At 44.0% G+C, this 22,110-nt stretch overlaps 1 protein-coding gene and 1 pseudogene across 2 annotated transcripts in view; one reads left to right on the top strand and one right to left on the bottom strand.

Moving 5' to 3' along the window:
* Cyfip1 (cytoplasmic FMR1 interacting protein 1) overlaps positions 1-22,110 on the top strand; it is a 95,097-nt gene that overhangs the window by 45,530 nt on the left and 27,457 nt on the right. Inside the window, exons 10-20 of one of the 2 annotated variants that reach the window (XM_021166451.3) lie at positions 1,753-1,844; positions 2,842-2,959; positions 7,194-7,316; positions 8,229-8,354; positions 10,088-10,254; positions 11,787-11,934; positions 13,351-13,504; positions 15,026-15,182; positions 15,609-15,705; positions 19,674-19,750; positions 19,859-19,967. In XM_021166451.3, coding sequence (XP_021022110.1) covers positions 1,753-1,844; positions 2,842-2,959; positions 7,194-7,316; positions 8,229-8,354; positions 10,088-10,254; positions 11,787-11,934; positions 13,351-13,504; positions 15,026-15,182; positions 15,609-15,705; positions 19,674-19,750; positions 19,859-19,967 — 1,368 coding nt within the window. Of the gene's footprint in view, positions 1-1,752; positions 1,845-2,841; positions 2,960-7,193; positions 7,317-8,228; positions 8,355-10,087; positions 10,255-11,786; positions 11,935-12,937; positions 13,086-13,350; positions 13,505-15,025; positions 15,183-15,608; positions 15,706-19,673; positions 19,751-19,858; positions 19,968-22,110 lie in introns of both variants that reach the window. The other variant, XM_021166452.3, reaches the window with a different exon arrangement.
* On the bottom strand, positions 17,502-18,202 carry LOC110297316 (thioredoxin-dependent peroxide reductase, mitochondrial pseudogene; annotated as a pseudogene).

The following is a 22,110-nucleotide window of genomic DNA, read 5'->3' as shown; positions in this document are numbered from 1 at the left end:
AGCCAATCTTTTCATCCCTATACCCTTTAAAGCATCCCAAGAATGTTCTACTATGTTACCTTTGTGTAGTACTGTGTTTCCTTTTTCATCTAGATCTATAAGCCCTCCCTGGAACTGGCTCCATATTTGTGTGTGTGTGTGTGTGTGTGTGTGTAGGGGGTAAGAGCTGACATTCTGGTTTGTTTTTTTTTTTTCTAGTATTCAGTTTACCCTGCTTATTTGTTACAGAGACATTTATGTCTGTTGCTCCACAGCCTCTCTAGCTTATAAATTAGTCTGTGGATCTAACCTGGGTCTCTGTCTTGTATTCTGGCTTTCTTCCTTGATGCAGGCCACACTGCCTTACTATCCAGCTTTCTTCCAGATGCGCTTATTTAGAAGACAATCTCTTCCAGTTTTATTCTTTAAGATAATCTTAGATACTATTGAGATTAGGCAGCAGAGGGTACCTTGGTGGGTCCCGGCCAAGGTATGCTGTAAAGATCATGTCACATGATAGATCTAATGCAGGAGCTTTATTGGGGGAGAGGTGAGAATGAAAGGCTGTCTTGGAGTGGGAATATGAGAGAGAGATAGAGACAGGGTGGAGGAAAAGAGAGAGAGAGATCATTGCTGTTCAGATGTTGAGAGGGACCTTTTAAAGGTATACGTGCACGCTTTTCAATATATATTTTAGAACTGGTTTGCTGGTTTACAGACAAAAGCATTTTCCTACTGAAATATCTATTTTCATTCCATAAATATTGGTGCGACCTCGGAGTTTAGCTTGGTACTAGAAGTGCTTATACTTGATATGTACATGACCCTGGAATTTGATTCCTAGCAACAACAACCAAGAATAAACTTAATGAAAACTATCAGGTCCAAAGGAAACTCCATTTCCCAAATTCCAAAGGCAGAAGGGAAATATGGCGACCTGTGGTGCCTGTCAGCATACAAAAGCTCATGCCGGCCTCCAGGCTCTCTGTGTATTACATGTACCTGTTCCACATTTCCATGTCCTGCTGGCCTCTTAGTTCTTCTTTTCTCCTCTCCCACCCTGAACTCCCTCCAGCTCCTGGGCTTCCCTCCCCCAGCTACTCATACGCCTTATAACCCTGTTATTTTTGGTATGCATGAGCTCTTGCTGTCTTGTTCTCCCTCTCTCTGCGTCCTCTCTGCTGCTGCTTCTCAGTCTTCTCTGTTCTCTCCCCTGCTGTTCGTCCCTCTTTTGCAGATAGCCCTTGTCATGTCCAGTCTGCTGGCCATGTTCAGTCTACTGCTTTCTCTTTCTGCTCTGGATTCTTCAGGTGCCTCTGCCTGTTCTTTCTCTCTCTCTTCTCTCTCTCTCTCTCTCTCTCTCTCTCTCTCTCTCTCTCTCTCTAATACGTGAATATCACATTCCATTCATTGAGAGGCTTCTCTAGGATTTTTTTAAGGATAGAACTTTTGCTTTAACATCTTATACGTCTTTTGTTCATGAGTATGTAGATCTATTGTAGACTGTTAGCCTATAAATTTTCATCTAAGTGTTACGAATATACAGAAATGCAGCTATGGCTATAGCAACACTAGGTAAGTTAAGTCTTTAAATATATTTTCGTGTGTTGTTTCTTAAATTGTATTTTGTTCTTTTTAAAGTAGCTATTTATATATTGGATGATTTACAACTGTGTTCAACTCAAGCTAACAGCGTTAGTTATTTTCCTAGTGATTATTTATTTGGTGCCTAGATGTACTTTGTGACATTCTCTCTTTCTTATGTGAATATAGCAGCTACAGGTGGTTCCACTCTTTGGAGATATGCAAATAGAACTGGCAAGATACATCAAGACCAGCGCACACTATGAGGAGAATAAGTCCCGGTAGGAAAAAAATAAGCTGATCCCTAGAGCTTGCATTACTCTCTAGGCACCTTTAGATAAAATGCATTCATCTAAAGTAGTTACCTTGACATTCTCACGGGGCATGGAAGCAAATATCCCATATGGTAGCCCCTCCCAAGTGTGGCTGTTTAAGTTTAATTAAATTCATTGATAAAAGCACTAAATATTTTAATTTCTTTAGTAAAGCAAACCACAGTTTGAATGTTCAGTGGCCAATGATTAGCATGTTGGGCAGCAAAGACTTAAGATATTTTTATTATTATAAAGATTTCTACCACACAGTGCTAGTTGAGAATATAAAAATACTTTTCTGGATCCAGAGATGTGGTGAAACACGCTTGTCAATCAACCCTGGAGAAAAGCAGGGGCTATTCGTGTATATTAACAGAGTTTACAAAATTGTCACCTGAGGGCTAAACCAATCCAGGCCTATGTTTTTAAGGGCCCTAGGACTGAGACTGATCTTATATGGTTATTAATGGGAATGGTTTTTTACAAAAAAGTGGTGTGTGTGTGTGTGTGTGTGTGTGTAAGCGGAGACCTTCCCAGATGTGACAGAGACACTGTGGCCCCAGGTCCTGAAGCACCTACTCTGTCTCTATGCAGAGAGTAGTCGCAGCTATCAAGGTTCAGTGGCTTACTGTTACAACTTACTATAAGCATAGGATCTTACTGTATGATGCACATAGCCCATTGAATTTCTCAGGTGTTTTTACTGATTTGTTGGGCACTCATACCCGTAACCAGCCTGTACTAACCTACTTAGCTATGATTTAGACTTTGGATTTCTCCCTCAGGGAGTCAGCTAGCCTCTCCTAGTGAAAGCTGTGTAGTCCGTGCTTCAGGTTTTATAAGCCCCACGTGGTTTCTGTCAAATATTCCTTTAACAACTCTTTGGTGAACGTAAAACTTGTTGAATGGTCCTAGGCACTGTGCTGGTGCCTCTGGTCACACAGGGCTCCCTCTCCATGCCCAGGTGGACCTGCACGTCCTCCAGCAGCAGCCCGCAGTACAACATCTGTGAGCAGATGATCCAGATCCGTGAGGACCATATGCGCTTCATCTCCGAACTGGCACGCTACAGCAATAGCGAGGTACGCACCCACTGCACCATCCAGCCCGCAGAGCCACATAGACTCCCGAGTGTTGGTTTTATTCTTTTGCACGCAACTATTTACATTAATTGTTTTGAAAAAATCTCAGATTTTTAAAAAAACCATTTCTTTAAACTGGCAAAACTAAATAAATTCCCCAAACCCAAACCTAAATACTTAAAATAAAAACAAAACACTTCAGAATTGATGAATCAGTGCAGTTAGTCTTGTCTGTGTCTGCTCAGATATATAAAATACAGCTTTGCATCAGGAAAACACTGGGAGGACTGGAACTGGTAGAACACTTGCCTTGAATATATATGACTGTTGAGTGTAAGCCTCAGTCTAAAGGGGGTTGGGAATGAGAGGGAGGACGGGGGCAAAGGGGTGGGGTCAGAAGAGGAAAAAAATAAAAAAGACAAGGAAAAAGAAACCAAAAGAAAAACTAAGGAGAGGATGGAGCAATAGGAACTAAAAGGAGAGGGAAGCTATCAGGGGAAAGAAGACATCTTCTGGTCTATGGGCCTTGTCATATTTAGAAAGATGTCAGTCCTAAGGCCACTAGGTTGGCACAGAGAGAACACCTCTGTGGATCTGGATTGGGTTCATTTCCTCTGCCAGGTAAAGAATTGAAAGTCAGGAAAAATGAAGCACGCCAGGTAGCATCAGGGGGAATCTCAGACATAATCAGCCAGTGGAGAACACTTTTATTAAAAATGAGCATCCACAGCAGCAAGGCACACAGAAAGATTCCCTAGAAGGCAGAGGGTGGACTCTGAAGGGTTCATGGTGTGCTGAAATCGGGGCAGTCTTCTTCCCCTATTTAGGGTTGCTCACTTTAAATAAAGGGAAGCTGACACACCCACAACTTTGGCTAAATGTGTCTGCTCTAGCCTTGAACTTGTTAGACAGGTCGGCCTGTAGGGCCTCTACTGGTACAAAACGCCTGTCTGGCCTTTGTCTCCCCGCCAGGTCTTCATCTCAAATTAGGAAGGTGAGGATAAAGCAGGACGGTTATGACCTTTGTTGTCCATCTGTGGGACCTTTATTGGCCTCTCATGGAAGTTTAACTCCTCGTTCCTTAGTAGGTACTGTCTGGGAAGTCTGGGCCTAGAGTTGAGTTAGGAAGAGACATCTCCCAGAAATGGGTCTTTATAATTCTTTACTGTTCTGTAGTCAGGTTGCCATGACTGCTTTTGTTTTTTGGACACACATTATTTTACCTATGCAGCATGGCTACTAGGCTTGTGGGATAAGCAAGAAGGTAGTTACAGCCTTTGGGAGGATCTAGTCAGGAGAAGCATGGAAGTCACTTCTGATCTTAGTGAGCAGGCAGTGATGGCATTGAGCAGGCAGTGATGGCAGTGAGCAGGCAGTGATGTGAAGGCCACAGTGCAGTCATAACTTGTATTTATGTGAGATCAACTGTGAGGAATGCAGGTCTTAGTCTGGTTTTGAGAACCAGTTGGTTCTCCGGGTTTATAGGAGAACAGTTAACACAAGTAGACAACACTTTTGCTTTCTGGTCATAAGCATTGCAAGATTTGAAACACTAGTAATGGAACCTAAATGACTGAAAAAGCCTGCTTCTCCAAATGTCTCAGGTTGTCTGCTGTTCCCAGGATATACCCTACCTAACTGGGTAGTTCCCAGTGAAGAGGTACCACCAGACCACTGTTCCTGCTGCTAGTCCAGCCTGGGGTGTACAAATGGTTAGTGGATCCCAGCTCCATGGGACTTCAGGCTGTGCTTGTAAAATGAGTTAATAGGAAACTCTTGAACAATATGAACATCTGGAGGAATGAAGAGCTCCAGTTAAATGCATTTTATAGCATTCATTGCCTGGCTTCTTCCTAAGGTCTGTGATAGGTTTTTGCCCCACCTCCCTCTGGGTTTTTGAGACAGGGCTTTTTTGTAGCCCTGGCTGTCCTAGAACTCACTTAGTAGACCAGGCTGGCCTCAGACTCACAGAAATCCATCTGTCTTTGCCTCCTTAGTGATGGGATTAAAGCTGCTCCCAGGTGGCTTGCACCACCACCTTAGTTCTCTTTACAACAAGATGGTAAGGTTTTTGTTTGTGGGTAGCCATGAACCCTCAGCCCATTGAGTGTTGTGATTCCTGCATGCACCACCACACCCATCTTTTTATTTTTGATCCTGACTTGTGGTGAATCTGAAGTGGTTTCTGGTTGTGGTTTAGCTGTGAATGTGTTATGTCGGAGCTTACAAGAACATGCATGTGTCTTTATTCAGTGTTAGAACTTAATGAATAATGATAGTTTACAAACTGATGGTTTTGTTGAAAGTTTTTTTGTTTTGTTTTTGTTTTTCGAGACAGGGTTTCTCTGTGTAGCCATGGCTGTCCAGGAACTTGCTCTGATCTCTCTGTAGATCAGGCTGGCCTCAAACTCACAGCGATCCACCGGCCTTTGCCTCCTGAGTGCTAGGATTCATTAAAAGCATTTTGCTGTAACGTTCCAAAGTTCTTGAGAGCTGAGGCAAAAAGTTTTTTTTTTTTATTTTGATCTTAGTTTGCTAATATTAACTTCCAGATGACACATTACAAAATGACACAGTCACTGTACCTCTATATACAGGTATGTATAGATGTAGGTTACAGAATGGCAACCATGAAGGTAAAGGAGGCTGCAGCCAAGTTGAAGTAATTTCAAGAAAGGAAGCTTGACTGGAGGCAAGCCTAAGGCTGATAGCAATGCAGAGGGCTCACCGTGGGCTCAGACAGTGAGCTAGAGGCAGTTCTGCAGTTAGTACTGCTGAGTCACAGGTTTGACCTGAGCCTCAGGGTTGACCAGAGCTGTAGAAGCAAGGATCAGGACCACGGAGGATGCAGAACAGAGGACAGGAAAGTCTAGATTGATGAAGAGGCAGCAGTTCCAGATGGGCAAATATATAGACAGGCAGATGAGTAGGCTGTGGTAACCATGGAGACCAAGCTGGGCTAAAGCCCTGGGACAGCTGAGCTTTCTGCCCATCTCTTGACACACATACTGAGTAGTCAGGTGACAGGTCTCTAAGCAGGCTATCCCATGGTATAGTTATGTATCTGTAGGAGCATGGCTCTATAGACTTATATGCCTACCAAGTATCTGAGTCCAGAGGCAAATGCTGCTTGTAAAATGAAGTTTATTAGGGCAAGGCACAACCTGAAAAAGCAGTTTCTAACATTGAGATGTGACTTAGATCAGACCACAGCCAGTTCTCAACAGGTTTGGATTTAAGTTATCCCCTGACTAATGTTGTTGAACATCTTTTCACATATTCATTGGGCGGTTATACATCTCTTTTGTACAAAGGTCTGTTCATGGGACTGAGCTTATAGCTCAACACAAGAGTATCCAGCATGTGTGAGGTCCATCTCCAACACTGTGTAGTTAAAATAAGAACAACCAAAACTCCAAGTGGTACCTACTTGTAACCCCAGCACTGAGGAAGCAGATGCAGATCGATCGGTAGTAGGTTCAAGTCTCTTAGCTACGAAGCAGAAAGGGGACTATGTTCAGACTCTTTTCTTGTTTTTTTGTTTGTTTGTTTTGTTTTTAACTGTTTTTCGAGACAAGGTTTCTCTGTGTAGCCCTGGCTGTCCTGGAACTCACTCTGTGGACCAGGCTGGCCTCGAACTCAGAAATCTGCCTGCCTCGAACTCAGAAATCTGCCTGCCTCTGTCTCCCAAGTGCTGGGATTATAGGCATGTGCCACCAGTGCCCAGTGTTCAGACTCCTCTTTTCTTTTTTCTTTTCTTTTCTCTTCTCTTCTCTTCTCTTCTCTTCTCTTCTCTTCTCTTCTCTTCTTTTCTTTTCTTTCTGTCTTTCTTTCCATATGGGACTTTGAAATAGATTTCTAGAGTAGCATTTCTGGATGCTATATGAGCTTTGCTGGGGAGATGAAACTACTGTCTATTCCAGATAGGGCACTGATGGCAAATCAAAGAAACAATTCTCTCCAAGTCTAGTTTCACGAACTAAGAGTTTAACTGGGGTACTTGCAGTATCATGGATAGTTTTCAGATAGTTACATAAAACTGAACTGAGCAGCCATGAACTCCTTACACACTGAGGAGAGGAGCAGGCCTTCCAGTGACCTCTCCACACAGCCCTCATGAATGCTAACAGGTCTCCTGAGAGAGTTCAAGAGTTCTTCAGGAAGGCAAGCCACGGCAGTGAGACCTGAGGGAAGCTGGGTGGGTTTTCTTAATGCCTTTGCCTCTGTGCCCTAGGTAGTCACAGGGTCTGGCCGGCAGGAAGCCCAGAAGACAGATGCTGAGTACCGGAAGCTCTTCGATCTGGCTCTGCAGGGCCTGCAGCTTCTGTCGCAGTGGAGCGCTCACGTGATGGAAGTGGTAGGCACAGCATTCGTCACGGGTGTGGGCATCGGAGTGACTGCAGTCACTCCTAGTTGCTTAGAAGTGCTTTTACTCCAGACCTTGGCAGTATCCTGTGAAGGGTTTCATCTTTTCAGATAGAACTAAAGCTATGGGGGTTGGAGGACAGCTTGCCGTGGCAAGAATGTTTACCAGCAATGCTACTTTGGCCATCAGGCTCGGTGACAAGTGCCCTTACCATCTCTCCAGCTCCCATTCGTCTCCTTTGTCCAGCATCTCATCTTTTGGACTTGTAACCATTTGCATCTTTAAGGTTTAATAAAATGTTTCCAGTAACATAAAAACATTCAACTATAAATTGCATATGTTTTTCCCTTTTAAAAAGTGTTCTTTGGGTTTTTTTTGTTTGTTTGTTTTTTGTTTTGTTTTTTTCGAGACAAGGTTTCTCCGTGTAGCCCTTGCTGTCCTGGAATTCACTCTGTAGACCAGGCTGGCCTCAAACTCAGAAATCCACCTGCCTCTGCCTCCCGAGTGCTGGGATTAAAGGCATGCTCCACCACGCCCAGCTACATGGTCGTTTAAAAGGCAAATTTTTGTTTTAAATGCAAACAAGTCGTAAAGTTTTACTTGTTCAGCATACAGTAATTTGACATTTTACCTGGGTTAGTTCTTAAGCTTGGTTTATATGACTGAGTGTTTGCTATTTTTTTTTTGAGGTGTGGGGGAGGGGCGAAGGGGAGGGAGGGAGAGAGAGAGAGAGAGAGATTGGGATTGAGATTGATTCAGAAAGCAGTACATGTTTTAAAAGTTCACTTCTTGGTGGACTCAGCCATGCTATTATTGTCTGTCCAAAATCAAGTATTTTGCTTTCAGCATAGAATTAATCTCTCTCCCTCTCCCCCTCTCTCTCTCTCTCTCTGACTGCATTAGTATTCCTGGAAACTTGTACATCCAACAGACAAGTACTCCAACAAGGACTGCCCCGACAACGCTGAGGAGTACGAGCGAGCCACACGCTACAACTACACCACTGAGGAGAAGTTTGCCCTGGTGGAGGTGAGAAAGCTCTGCTTCCTGTGCTCTGTGCCGCCGATAGTGCTGCCTTCCAAAGGCAAAGGGGAAGCATGGACAGACTGTTGTGCGATGCCATTGCTTGTATGGTGGGCAGCCCACTGCGTCTGTTAGAGAGAAGAGGGGCTGTTAGCTTCTTAGGTATGTGTTGGCAGCCTGTCCAACGCAGGGAGCCAGCCCCTCAGTGAGAGCTCGTGAGTGGAGCGTGGTCTCTCAGAAGTGGGAAGACAGGCGATGGAGTGGGATTTGGCCTCTGCCCCATGAGAGGAGAGCCATACGACAGGCAGGCTTGGTTGTTTCCTAGTCATAATTAGTCTACCAATTCTTCACTGGCACTTATCTGTGATGTCTTTGGAGTTCAAAGTCTCCACCTATTTTTAAAATTGATTATTGAATTGTAAGAGTTCTTTAGTTCCCTTTCTAGGTATTGTTGTTAAGCTGCGCTTACATTTCTTTCACCACCTCATCTTGGTTATTCTGTGTTCTCTTTATAGTTATTCCTAGACTAAGCTACCTAGTGATTGGCTTAGGAGTGAATGAGGTAGCGCATGAGCTTAGTGACCACTGGGCAGAGCTTCCTCTTTTGAAGACTTATCATCGTCGTCGTCATCATCATCATTAATTATTATTAATTATTACCTATGGTAATAATGATAATTATTATTACCTACAGTAATATCTACCTTTTTATTCTGAATCTGATCATCTATATCTTACTTGTTTTTCCTTGGCCAGCCCTGCTGGTCAGTATTTATGGTTTACGAAGCAACTTTTGTCTTTGTTGATCACTCATTGGACTTCTCTGTTGTTTTATTCCTTTCTTTTCCTGTGTTGTAAAGATAGAAACACATACGCACACATAGTTCAATATTCCTTCCCATATACTTTTAGTGGTACACTTGACTATTCTTTTTGTAAATTCATGATAATGATCACATGACTATTACCTTCAAGCTTTGCATTTCTCATGTTCATATTCAGAGCTTGGCTTCACCTTTCAGCCTTCTCTTGCTTCTTTGAGTCCAAATACATAATGCCTTCATTTTTATACAGGTATAGTTCCCATGTGCTCTTTAGTTTATTTTACTTATTTTATGTATACGGGTGTTGCCCATGGAGGCAAGAAGTGGTCACTGGACTTGGAATTGGAGTTGTAGATGGTTGTGAGTCACTATATGAAGGTTGGGAATTGAACCCAGGTCCTCTGGAAAAGCATCCAGTGCTCTTAACTGCTGAGCCATGTCTCTAGCCTCTGCCTTATGCACTTTTTTTAAAAAGTAAAAGTTTCTTCTGTTTTAAAAACAAACACTTGACTTCATTTTTTTTCTAGTATTTTTTCCACGTTTTAAGTCAACAAGTGGAATTTAATGTGCAAACTCTTGCAACTCCTTGTCCTTTCCTGATTCCTTCCATATTTGCATTTTGAACATTTACCTCTGCATTTGAAGTCCATCACGGATGGACATGGTGGCCAGGGTGTCCTTGAGTCAGATGTACCGCTGCCCTCAGGGAACTCATGGTGAGACGAGATGAGTTCAGTTCCTGGCAGGCACAGAGCACACCCGGTCCTCTGCTCTGGGGAAGGTGGCAATGGGACAAGGTAGCTTTGTAGTGGAAAGGAGGGAAATCAGGGAAAGGTCTGTGAGTGAGAAAGAGACCCAGGCAATGAAGGACTGTCCCCTGTCCCTGTCCAGCCACTGAAAGCTGTGTCCTTACAGGTGATTGCCATGATCAAAGGCCTGCAGGTGCTGATGGGCAGGATGGAGAGTGTGTTCAATCACGCCATCAGGCACACGGTTTACGCTGCGCTTCAGGACTTCTCCCAGGTGACCCTCAGGGAACCACTGCGACAGGCCATCAAGAAGAAAAAGAACGTCATCCAGAGGTCAGCCTTCCAACCCTCCCCCCCAGCCCCAAAGCAGTGGATGGAGCCTAGATTCAGACAGATGGAGTGTCATATTTTCATAAGTAGACTCAGTACATTTATTTTTAACTCCTAGTTATATTTTTTTGATGATTATATCTACATAGAATGTAGTGAGTCCAGTTGATATCCTGAACAACAGTAGCTAGTTTACGACTGAAATCAAGGAGTTTGGCCATCCAGGAACAAGTGACGATTCCAGTCTCCAGGTAGTCAGGGATACGAAGCCCCACATTCTTCTCTCTCCCCCAAATATATCATCCTTGGCAGGTTTCTTTTAGATTCTCCTACAAGTCTGGCAAAAATGACCTAGATATGGTAAAACTTAAGAGATCTTGAGAGTTTTAAATGTGAGCTTTTTATATAAGTTGACTTTCAAAGAAACGTGTAAATGAAACCTAGTAGAATTCAGGAATTTATAGTGCTGGTTTTGCTTTACAGTTGCTATGCTTTTTACCTAAGATAATATTGGTTTGTAGCATAAGTAAAATTCCATACTGTGTGTACATTGTAATGCTCCAAAAGTCTGAGAGAGAGAGAGAGAGCTCTTACATGTATGTACATTTACATGTGTGTGTGTGTGGTGTTAAGGATGAACATGGATCCTTATACATACTAAACATACTTTACTACTGGATCTTATAAACCCAAAACTTTGTAATGACAGTATAATGCCATAGTAGACAATTGCATCCTATATTAGATAATTTTATATGCAAAATTATTTAATCCATCTGGATATATATATGTATATATATATATATATATATATATACATATATATATATGTATATTACTATCCTTTTTAGACTTGTTCTTGTCCCCTGAGAAAATTTACTTATATTCAAATATTCATAGCCTCAAATAGATATGAAATCTGAAACCCTCCTCGTTTCAGCCTTTCACTTTTCGTTGGAGGCATATTGGATATAGAAGTCCTTGCCCGTGATGAAAAGCAGACCTGTTCCACTAGGCAGAGTCTATAGAATGCATACTATACTTTGCGTGTTATTTACCACGTTCCCCAAGAGGTTGCCAGAGTCCCCATGAGATGTCTCAAGTCCTTGGGCGGTGCTCCTTTAATATCGCCTGTTAGCAGTGGGGTTACATTTCCAGTGAGCCAAGGCACGTGTCCAGTCCCCTGAGTTATGTGATGGCTTCCCATTCCTCAAAATGATTGGCCACAGCCAGGGGGAGCTCTGCTGACTGGGTAGGCTTTCAAGAGTTCTATTCTCTCTGCCCTCACTTAGCCACCTGGCCTATGCTCATGAAGTTAAACCTTGCTTCCTGACTAATTGGTGCAAACTACAGCTGAGATAAGCCTTTTGGGGATAGTAGTAGCACTAAAGGATGCCCTCTGCTTTTATAACTTTCATATGAACTACACCCTTAGCTTGTCTCAGCCAGAAGGATTTCTTTGTGCGTTGCCTGTTAGGTGAGGAGATGCTGTGATTGTAGAAATCCGTGTCTGATGACTTTATGGGGTTGTTCAGTGTCCTACAGGCCATCAGGAAGACTGTGTGTGACTGGGAGACTGGGCATGAGCCCTTTAACGACCCAGCTCTGCGGGGAGAGAAGGACCCTAAGAGTGGTTTTGACATCAAGGTGCCACGCCGTGCTGTGGGACCCTCCAGCACACAGGTTCTCGTCATCTTTATCCTAGCACTGGGCTAAGGGTGGGGTGGGGGGCAGATGAGGCAGGGCTGAAATAGTGGTTGCTGGATCTGCCCGGGCACTCCTGTTCTGCCTGAGGCTTTTCTTCTCTTCTCCTGTACCCTGCCCAACTCAATTTGAAACCTTACCTGAGACTGTCCTGTGAGTATCTGGTTGGTTCATTTAACTGCAGAAGTCATTTGACAACAATTCTACCTCTGTCTATGAAATATATGCCTACATTTTTCCTATCTATGCTGTTTCCTTTTTGCTTTTTGGAGACAGGGTCTAATATAACCTAGGCTAGCCTCCAGTTTCTGATCATACGACCTCTGCCTCCTGAGTGCTGGGATTATAGTATGCTCCTCCATGCTCAGCACCCCTTTTGTATTTTTAAAGGCAGAGTCTTACAGCCTTGGCTGGCCTGGTACTCACTGTACATAGCTCAGGGTTAGCTTCGGCCTCAGCGGTCCTCTGTTTCAGCCTCCTAGCCCTGCAGGCATGTGCCAGCACGTCTGTGTTTCCCTTTCAGTGTTTAAATGTATGACTGTAATTTTCACGTCGAATCTATAAATCGAGCGCTCCTAAAAAATGAACTGTGCTTTCCTATGTCGTGGTCTGAAGCCACCGTTTCTGCTTTCTCTTCCGACGTGTGTCGGCCTTCCTCGGGGTGCTTCCCACTGACTTACACTTGGTTTATATGCTCCTCTGCTTTGGGAACCTGTCTTCCTTACACGTCTCTCTCAGAAGCCTCATACTCTCTATCCCTCCTGTAGCAAGGTACTAGCAAAGCCCATGGCTGGGTCTATACGGAACCCTCTGAAGATCAGGAGGAAGGCTCTTGGCCATTCTTGGGGTCTGTGTGAGGCATATCACTGCCCTCCGCTCTTCCATTCCATTTGCCTGTCCCTGTGTCCCCCCGACTCAGACCTGTGCATCATGTGACTAACGGCTCTCTCCCGCTTCTCCTTCCCTGTCTGTCTATGTCTAGCTCTACCTGGTGCGCACTATGGCTGAGTCCTTGAGCTCTGCCGAGCTGCTGAGGCAGCTCAAGTCTCTGGGCATGGAAAGGCTCTTGCATGTGGTAAACGCGTTTCTGAGGCAGTCGTACACCTATCCACCTCTTTTAACCTTTGGTGGTAAGACATCGTTTGTTTTTCTTGTTGATGCTTATGGCACGGAGGCGAGCTGCTCCTCTACACATAGCTCATCCTAAGAGGCAGCGTCTTGGCTATGTGGATCCCCAGGCCCTCTGGACAGCCTGTCTGTGTCAGGCTGATTGTGGGCGTGGGACTTAGTCAGAGTGTAGTGGAGCAGTTCTTCTTCTATAGATTTTCCCATTTGATGTAACTAATGTACCATTTATATTTTTTTCCCCTACAAATATCTCCTTGGATAATACAGCTTTACATGGTGAGAACTATGCTAGAGTCCCTCATTGCAGACAAAAGTGGTTCCAAGAAAACTTTGAGAAGTAGCCTTGAGGGGCCCACCATATTGGACATAGAAAAATTTCATCGAGAATCATTCTTCTACACTCACTTGATAAATTTCAGTGGTAAGAGACAGTGCTGACCAGAATATCCGGCCTGGCATGCTCTAACCCTGCTAACACCACCCGGGACGCTTCTGCCTACCTCACCATTCTCCTGCCCATCTCTTCATGCACCCACATGGTGCCATGTCCTAACCTTTGTGGTGGTGGCTAGACATCCTGGAGATGCCCCCTCCTTCCCCTAGTCCCTTGCCATTCTTGGCCTCTGCCATGGTCTCTGTAGGACATGGCCCTTAACAGGTCAGGGACAGCAGGGCTTTAGTTGGCCCTGTCATGTGAACACAAAATCAGGGTCACAAAACAGGGAAATGGAACCTCTTACCTGGATCAAAATCCAGGCATTGATGCGTAGAAGACACGGCCCCCTGTTCCCCACCGCCCAGGTAGCGAAAGTGCCCTGAGACACACTAGCCACCATTTTGGTGACACCAGCCACTTTGACCTGGCACTGGTGGGTGCTTTCTACCCTCTGTGTCTGCCTGTGGCCTCATTTAGCTGTTCATGTCTTCTGCTTAGAGCAGGAGGTCAGGCCTTGGGGTGTTGCAGGCCGTGAAGTAAATAGTAAGACTGTTGTTGCTAGCTCTGAGAACAGACAGTAAATCCTGATAGTTTAATTCCATTTCTAGTTTTGTATTGGTTAAACCATTCCTGAATGTGCACATAATCCTAGAACTGGTGTTTGCCCTACATAAAGGGAAGGACAGGTTGAATATCCCTCATCTGAAATGTATGGGACCAGAAATGCTTCAGATGATGAGTCTAGGGGCGGGCAGCAGGTAGCTAACTATATATAATGACAAATTTGGGGGATGGGATCCAAGTCTAAATACAGTGATTTTGGTTCACCTCGTGCGCATAGTGTGAGGATTGAACAGTCATGTTGCATACCCTCATTTCTGTCAAGTGCAGTTGCTGCCTCGTGCCGCTACACTCATCTCCACCTGTGTCTGCATCCAAGCACACTGTTGCACACTTCCTCAGAGTTGGGACCCTGTCACTGGGACACTGCATTACCATACCATACTCTGTGTGTGTGCATTTGGATCTCAGCTCAGCACGTGAGACAGGCTATGTAATGTTTCACTTAGGACATCACGTGAGACGGGCTGTGTGATGTTCCACTTAGGACGTCACGTCGAACCTCAGCATTTTGAGATTTGGGAGCATCTGAGATTTCTGGTTTTCCGATTAGGGATGTTAATCCTGTTGTCCTATTTTCACATCTCCTTTTCAAAAAGTTGTCACCCCTGTTCTTGCCAAGAAGGGCTCCTAAGATCTCTGATGGCAGGATGACACTAGCTGCTCAGAAGGTGTAGGTTCCTGACCTATACTTATAGCATACCCGTGTTCGTCTTGTCCCTCATGTGAAGTGTCCAGTGACCCCTTCCTGCTTGCATCCATGCTGCATGGCTGGGAGCTAAGCATAGAGGAGTCACATCCCGTGTGCAACACCTCTTGTTTCCTCTGTATTGAATCTCTTCCTGCTCATGAATGATAACCTATTGTCGTTTGAACCCTTCCAAGAAACACTGCAGCAGTGCTGTGACCTTTCCCAGCTGTGGTTCCGAGAGTTCTTCCTGGAGCTGACCATGGGCAGGAGGATCCAGTTCCCCATTGAGATGTCTATGCCCTGGATTCTGACTGACCACATCCTAGAGACCAAGGAGGCATCAATGATGGAGTGAGTGTCCTCCCTCTGAGAGGCCTTGGCACACATGCATGTACCTTCACACATTCATTCAGAATTAAAATAGAAAAAAACAAAAACAAAAAACAAAACCCTCAGTACTGATATTGATAAAACACTTTAAACCACAACATGGAGAAGGTAAAGTCATGGAAGCCTTTGTCTGGGTAGCTTTTGTGTGTCCTTCATACAGGAGCAGGCACCTGGTGTTCTTTATTCTGGTGGCATATTGTAGACCTATGTCATTCATCTTTGTACAGGAACACCATTTACCATGGGAAGTAAGGAATTGGTTTTTTTCATATGACAGTTAAGTGGTTTTCTTCATTTGACAGCTAAATTTCTCCAGAGTAGGCAGCTGTGAGGGCCACAAGTCCTTGGCTTCACTGGCTGGGAAGTGACTGCTCTCCCCCTCTGCAGGTACGTCCTCTACTCCTTGGACCTGTACAACGACAGTGCCCACTATGCGCTCACCAAGTTCAACAAGCAGTTTCTCTATGATGAGATTGAGGCAGAGGTAAGGGACCAGCTTTAGCTCCTTTTATTAAATACCTTGTCTTAGTTAGGGTTTTACTGCTGTGAACAGATACCATGACCAAGGCAAGTCTTATAAAAAAACAACATTTAATTGGGGCTGGCTTACAGGTTCAGAGGTTCAGTCCATTATCATCAAGGTGGGAGCGTGGTGGTATCCAGGCAGGCATGGTGCAAGCAGAGCTGAGAGTTCTACATCTTCATCCAAAGCTGCTAGTGGAAGACTGACTTCCAGGCACCTAGGGTTGAGAGTATTAAGCCCACATCCACACTGACACACCTATTCCAACAAGGCCACACCTCCAAATGGTGCCACTCCCTGGTCCAAGAATATACAAACCATCACATACCTTTTACATTTTAACTTATTTTTCTGAGGATTCAAATAATTAAACTTTTTTAAACTGCACAGTAGTTTAAATGGTGATATATACTTTTTGGTAAAATACACTTTATGGTGTAAGTCCTTCTGACTGCTTCTCTTTATACATTGGACAATGGTAGGATGTGTTTTTCCACCAAACAGTAAGCAGTTCTGCATCACTTTGTGTTTCTGTTAGGTGGATGCTCGATTCACTAAACCAACCCTTCTTTTTAAGAAAATGACATTGGGTTTTAAAACTCAGAAGTAGTAAAACAGTCCTTTGCTGAACTTCTTGGTGCATACACTTTTTTTCCCATTGGGCGGTTGTATTTTGTTGTTTGAGACACTGTTTCTCTATGTAGTCCTGGCTGTCCTGGTTCTCCCTATGTAGATCAGGCTGACCTTGAACTCAAAGATCTGTCTGCCTCTGCCTCCTGAGTTCTGGCATTAAAAGCATGTGTTACCATTTGCTTGGTTCCTCCTCCTCCTTCTCCTCCTCCTCCTCCTCTTCTTTCTCTCCCTCCCCGCTCCTCCTCCTTGTCCTCCTCCTCTTCTTCTTTTCCCTCCTCCTCCTCCTCTCCCTCTTCCTCTTCTTTCTCTCTCTCTCTCATATAGTCAGTTTTGTTGGTTTGTTTTTTATGTTAAAATGCAAATATTTTAATGCTTACTTTTTTCAATTATGGTGTTCTAAAGATGCAACCACTGGATTAGACAAAGTCTTTCATGACTGATTATACCTCTTAAATACCTCAGAACACACAAGGACACTGAGTTAATGAATACAATGAATGAATGAGTATAATAAGAAAAATAATGGGGTGGGGCTGGGGATTTAGCTCAGTGGTAGAGAGCTTGCCTAGTAAGTGCAAGGCCCTGGGTTCAGTCCTCAGCTCTGAAAAAAAAGAGAAAAGAAAAGAAGAAGAGAAGAGAAAGAGAAAGAGGAGGAAAGAAAGAAAGAAAGAAAGAAAGAAAGAAAGAAAGAAAGAAAGAAAAAGAAAATGGGACAATTCGGTTTGATCACAGAAATTTAAGAGGAAATTTCAGGACCTTGGTTAGAGTCTGTGCTGGAGCTTAAGTACTACTTCATTGTAGACCGAAGTTCAAGGTAGGAACTTGCTAGGAGAAAAATGCTTATCCTCTGAAGACTCATTCTAAGAAATAGGGCACCAAGCATTCTGTGGGAACTGGTTAGCCATGAAGAGAGCTCTATTAGTAAGGACAGCAATGGAAACGCTTGCTACCTGTAGAGAGCCTGAGCCTGCTTTACAAAACAAAAGCCCATGGAGTGGTACTTACAGACATAGGTGTGATGTAGTTTCACCACCCCTAAATAACCCTCAGGGCACTGAAAGGATTCCCGGTGTAGCTCTCTCCTGGCATGAGAAGCTTCCACTGAACACCAGACATGGGATGACCTAATGATGGACCTTCTCAAAGTAGTCTTTGGAAGCTGTTGGTTGGCTGGATCATAGGGGATTCTGGTATCCGTGTTGGGCCGACTTCTCCATGGGTTTCCACAAATTGGAATGCCTTCACCAACTGAGGGTTTCCTCCAGGTTGCTCCTACCAGAAGGTCATTGACACTCAGGTGCTTGGTGACACTATTAAGGTCAATAATGAAGAGGCCTCTGAATGCAATGCAGCACCTTCACCAGTGCCCTGCAGTCTCAGGCTATTTGCTTAGTTAAATTGACAACAGTATATTCGTGTGGCCCAAACCACCATTCTTCCTTTGTGTAGTGATTCTTCTTTGGACAAGATGGAAATCTGAAACTGAAACTACTTAACAATCATGAAAAGTCATTGGCTTGGTCACTGAAAGCAAGGATATCCATAGGAAACAAATGTGAGATCCAAAGGCTGGAAAACAAACACCAAGTATTTCCGATTACAGTCTTCAAGACTCAGCTCTTTGAACAGCTGGGGCATGGAATGAGCAACTGATGCTAAAGGCAAACTCTGCCTGAGCAGAGGCAGACCACTGTGTGCCTGTCAAGCAGGTTCTTCTAGAAGCAGTAGGCCTGAAAACTGCCAAAGTAGAAATACCCCTGGAAGTAGCACTCATATTCTGAGCAACTGAGGGAAGAACAACCTTCCTGTCTGCCGCAGCCGCCATCTTCAGTATATAATCAGTTTATTGGCATATTCAGGGCAGGTTGCGCTGGATTTCACAAGGATCATTTTCTCAAGTATATCATGTACTTTGAACATAGTACGTAGCATATCTTCAACTTTGAACTTCTGATCCTCTTCAGCTACATAGGTGCTGTGACAGAAATGTGCTTCCTACCGTGCCTGGCCTTTTCTCAGTAGTGTTCCCATCTAATTTTCTATGCTGGCATGGTGGTCATCCCTGGTCACAGCACACTTTATATGCTCTGTTGGACAGTAAGACCATCTCTACTTTCTTTTCTAATAAGGACCTCAAGCCAGGTATTGGTGTATACACCTTTAATCTCAGCACGTGAGAGGCAGAAGGAAGCAGATCTCTTGAGTTCAAGGCCAGCTTGGTCTACAGAGCAAGTTTCAAGACTGCCAGGGCCAGGCGTGGTGGCGCACGCCTTTTATCCCAGCACTCGGGAGGCAGAGGCAGGCAGATTTCTGAGTTCGAGGCCAGCCTGGTCTACAGAGTGAGTTCCAGAACAGCCAGGGCTTATACAGAGAAACCCTGTCTCGAAAAACCAAAAAAAAAAAAAAAAAAAAAAAAAAAAAAAAAAAAAAAAAAAAAAAAAAGACTGCCAGGGTTACACAAAGAAATTGTGCCTTGAAAAACCAAAACAGGAACCCCACCTTGTGTTGAAGGAGGAGTTTGAAGCTAGGAATAGTGGTGAAAGACTCCAAAACTCCCAAAGGGAGGCACTTACTCAAGCCTCGGGTCAGCCGCGCACCCAAGAAGACACTGAGACCGAACTTAAGATGTATAGAGAGTAAGATTTAATACAGCAACGACAAGAAAGCACATAAAAAAAGCACATATACCAGATATCTGGGGTCGAAACTCATGCAGCCAGCAAGGTGCAGAGGAGATTCGGCAACTAGCCCAAACTTTTCACAGGCTTTTATAGGAGAAGGGTAAGGGGGAACAGGGCAGGGAAAGTACAAATGTGCGTCATTAAAGAGTTCTGCCAAAGGTTATTCTCAGGGACTTTCCTATATTTTGGCAATGTACTCGATCTATTGGAACATTCTGGGGTAGTACCAGGAGGCCCCTATCTCAAAAATGTTCTTGGCATAGTCTTTAGTTGGGAGGGGTTGGACTCTGGGGTGAAGAGTTTAAGAATGTACTCTGAGGTAAAAAGTTCAGGAGTGTTCCGAGAACAACCTCCAGATGGGAGGGGTAGGAGAATTCAGGAAAAGTTCAGTTTTTCCTCTTTCAGTGGCACATAATTAATGCCTATAATCCAAGGATCCAAAAAGCTGAGTCTAGTGGACCTTGAGTTCAGTGTTAGCTTGTGACATATAATGAATCAAAGCTTGCTTAAAGCAACAGCAAAATAAGCAAGGAAAAGCAGAAACGTTTGTTTTGGGGTTGTGATTTGATCCTGGTTTCAGGAGTTGAGATCTAACATGGGTTTGCTTTTTGCCAGGTGAATCTGTGTTTTGACCAATTTGTTTATAAACTGGCAGACCAGATATTTGCATATTACAAGGTTATGGCAGGAAGGTAAGTGTGTCGTTTGTGATTCCCATGCAGAATCTTGGATAATTTGGTTTGAGATTTCTGTTAAAATGAACAGTGTATGACAAATGTCCCGCCTTTCTTCTGCACCAGTTTGCTTCTTGACAAAAGGTTACGGTCAGAATGCAAAAATCAGGGAGCCACGATCCACCTCCCCCCATCTAACCGCTATGAGACGCTGTTGAAGCAAAGGCACGTGCAGGTGAGCTGAGGGACTCTGCTGAAGTGGGGCTTGGCAATGATTGGTTTGTCTTCGAGCCAGCCAGATGCTTACAGGTATTGTTGCATGTGAATGTCATAACAAAGTGTTAAGGTGTTTTGTGGTTTTCCTTCCATAACCACTTCCTCTCTGAGACCTCAGGGTTGCCCAAGCTAGTCTTTTTTTTTTTTTTTTTCTTAAAGGCTTTTCTATTGCTTAGAAGAAAACATTTATTTAGGGCTTATGCTTTCAGAGGGTTAGAGTTTATGACCATCAGGGCAGGGAATGCGACAGTTTTGCATGATACTGGAGTAGTAGCTGAGAGCCCACATCTGATGTCACAGCCACTAGGCAGAGATAAAACTCTGGAAATGGCATAGGTCTTTAGAAACCTCACCTCAGAGCTTTTCCCCCAATGATACACTTCTTCTAACAAAGCTATGCACAGTCCTTCTCAAACACTTCCACCAACTGGGGACCAAGTATTTAATCTTGTGAACCTGGGGCCATTATCATTCAAACTACCGCAGATTATAATACACTTACATCAATTCCTCTTCCAAGTCCTCTCTCCAAAGCCTCCAGAATACTTCTCTCTCTCTCTCTCTCTCTCTCTCTCTCTCTCTCTCTCTCTCTCTCTCTCTCTCTCTCTCTCTCTCTGTCTTTCTCTCTCTTTAAATTTATAATCAATTTTGTATTTTTTCAGGGCTGACTGTTTCGTACTGGATAGCCAATTTTTGTGCTCTTCCCTGGGAAGACAATTTCTTCCGTTCTCAGCATTTCTTAGTTGTGTAGGGGTCTGGCCTCCCTCATAAGTGTTCCCCTTTCCATGTTAGCTTATCTATTTGTGTTCAGGTCACATTTAGGCAGCCATGTTGATGAGATTTTGTGGGTATGCTTCTCAGGAGACACAATCTCACTGCAAACTCTCTGTTCTTTTATAATCATGATGACTACTTTCCCACAATGATTCCTGAGCCTTAGTGAAGGAATTGTGTTGTAGATATATCACTTGGGGCTAAGCGCTATAACTCTGTTCTCATTGGTTCTGTTTTTCTGTAATGGTCTCTTGTCTGTTGCAAAGAGAAGTTTTCTCTCTCTTTAAAGATTCATTTATTCATTTTATGTATGAGTGTTCTATCTGCGTGTATGTTTGCATGCCAGAAGAGGGCATCAGATCACATTATAGATGATTGTGAGCCACCTTGTGGTTGCTGGGAATTGAACTCAGGATCTCTGGAAGAGCAGACGATGCTCTTTAACCACCGAGGCATCTCTCCAGCCCTGAGACATTTTCTTGACAAGGGGTGAGAACTGCACTTACCTGTGGGCATATTTAGAATTTAGCTAGGGCATATATGAGTTTATTAAACTGGCAGTTACAGGTTTTCCTCTGAGATCCATGACTTCATTAGTTCTGGGTAGTTGGCTAGGTTTCCAGTAACTGGCATAATTCACCTGCTGTTGAGTGGGTCTTAAGTCCAATGAGTTAGCTGCTGGTTACTGCCAAGGTTTGTGTGCCACTATTGTACCCTTAGGTCTTATGCCATGGTTTTGGTCGTTGTGGCTCATAAGTTAATGTTAGGTGAGTCTTTTGGGTGCCTCCTCCTTGGGACACTTGTATGGCATCTTCTGGTACTATGGAAGTTAGTTCTTAGGGAGGAAGGCTTTAGGTCAAGTCCTTTGGGACTTGTGGTTGAAGTGCATGATGTCTTCAGCAATAGGGACTTAGCTTCCACCTCTGCTTAGGAGGTTTTGGGAGTCACTTGTCCAACCCTGACAAACAGCTTTAAAGAGGGCTTCTTATGTGCCCAAGGCTCATCTTACACTACTGGGCTTCCCACTTTCGCTTGAAATTTTAGGTTTATGCTTAGACAGTATATAAGAAGGTTACATTTTATATTGGACAACCCTTAACTACATGGGTGAAATTGCAGCTCTCCGAACCTTCATTGGCTTCTAAGAAACAGGTCCAGTCTGGGAGAGTTGCTCCTTTTCCAAGAGCCCCGCATTCAGACCTTTACATGAATAAAGATCGCACACGGAACATTAGTGAGCACACCACAGAGATACTTGTGCATCCATGTTCACTGAAGCATTATTCAAATAGCCAAGGTATAGAACTAGCCTGTCAACTGATGGGCGG

The sequence above is a fragment of the Mus caroli genome, unplaced genomic scaffold (assembly GCF_978045245.1).
Source record: "Mus caroli unplaced genomic scaffold, Mus_caroli_1 scaffold_8, whole genome shotgun sequence".
In the NCBI taxonomy this organism is placed as follows: Eukaryota; Metazoa; Chordata; class Mammalia; order Rodentia; family Muridae; genus Mus; species Mus caroli.
This window is presented reverse-complemented; position numbering and strand designations above follow the sequence as displayed.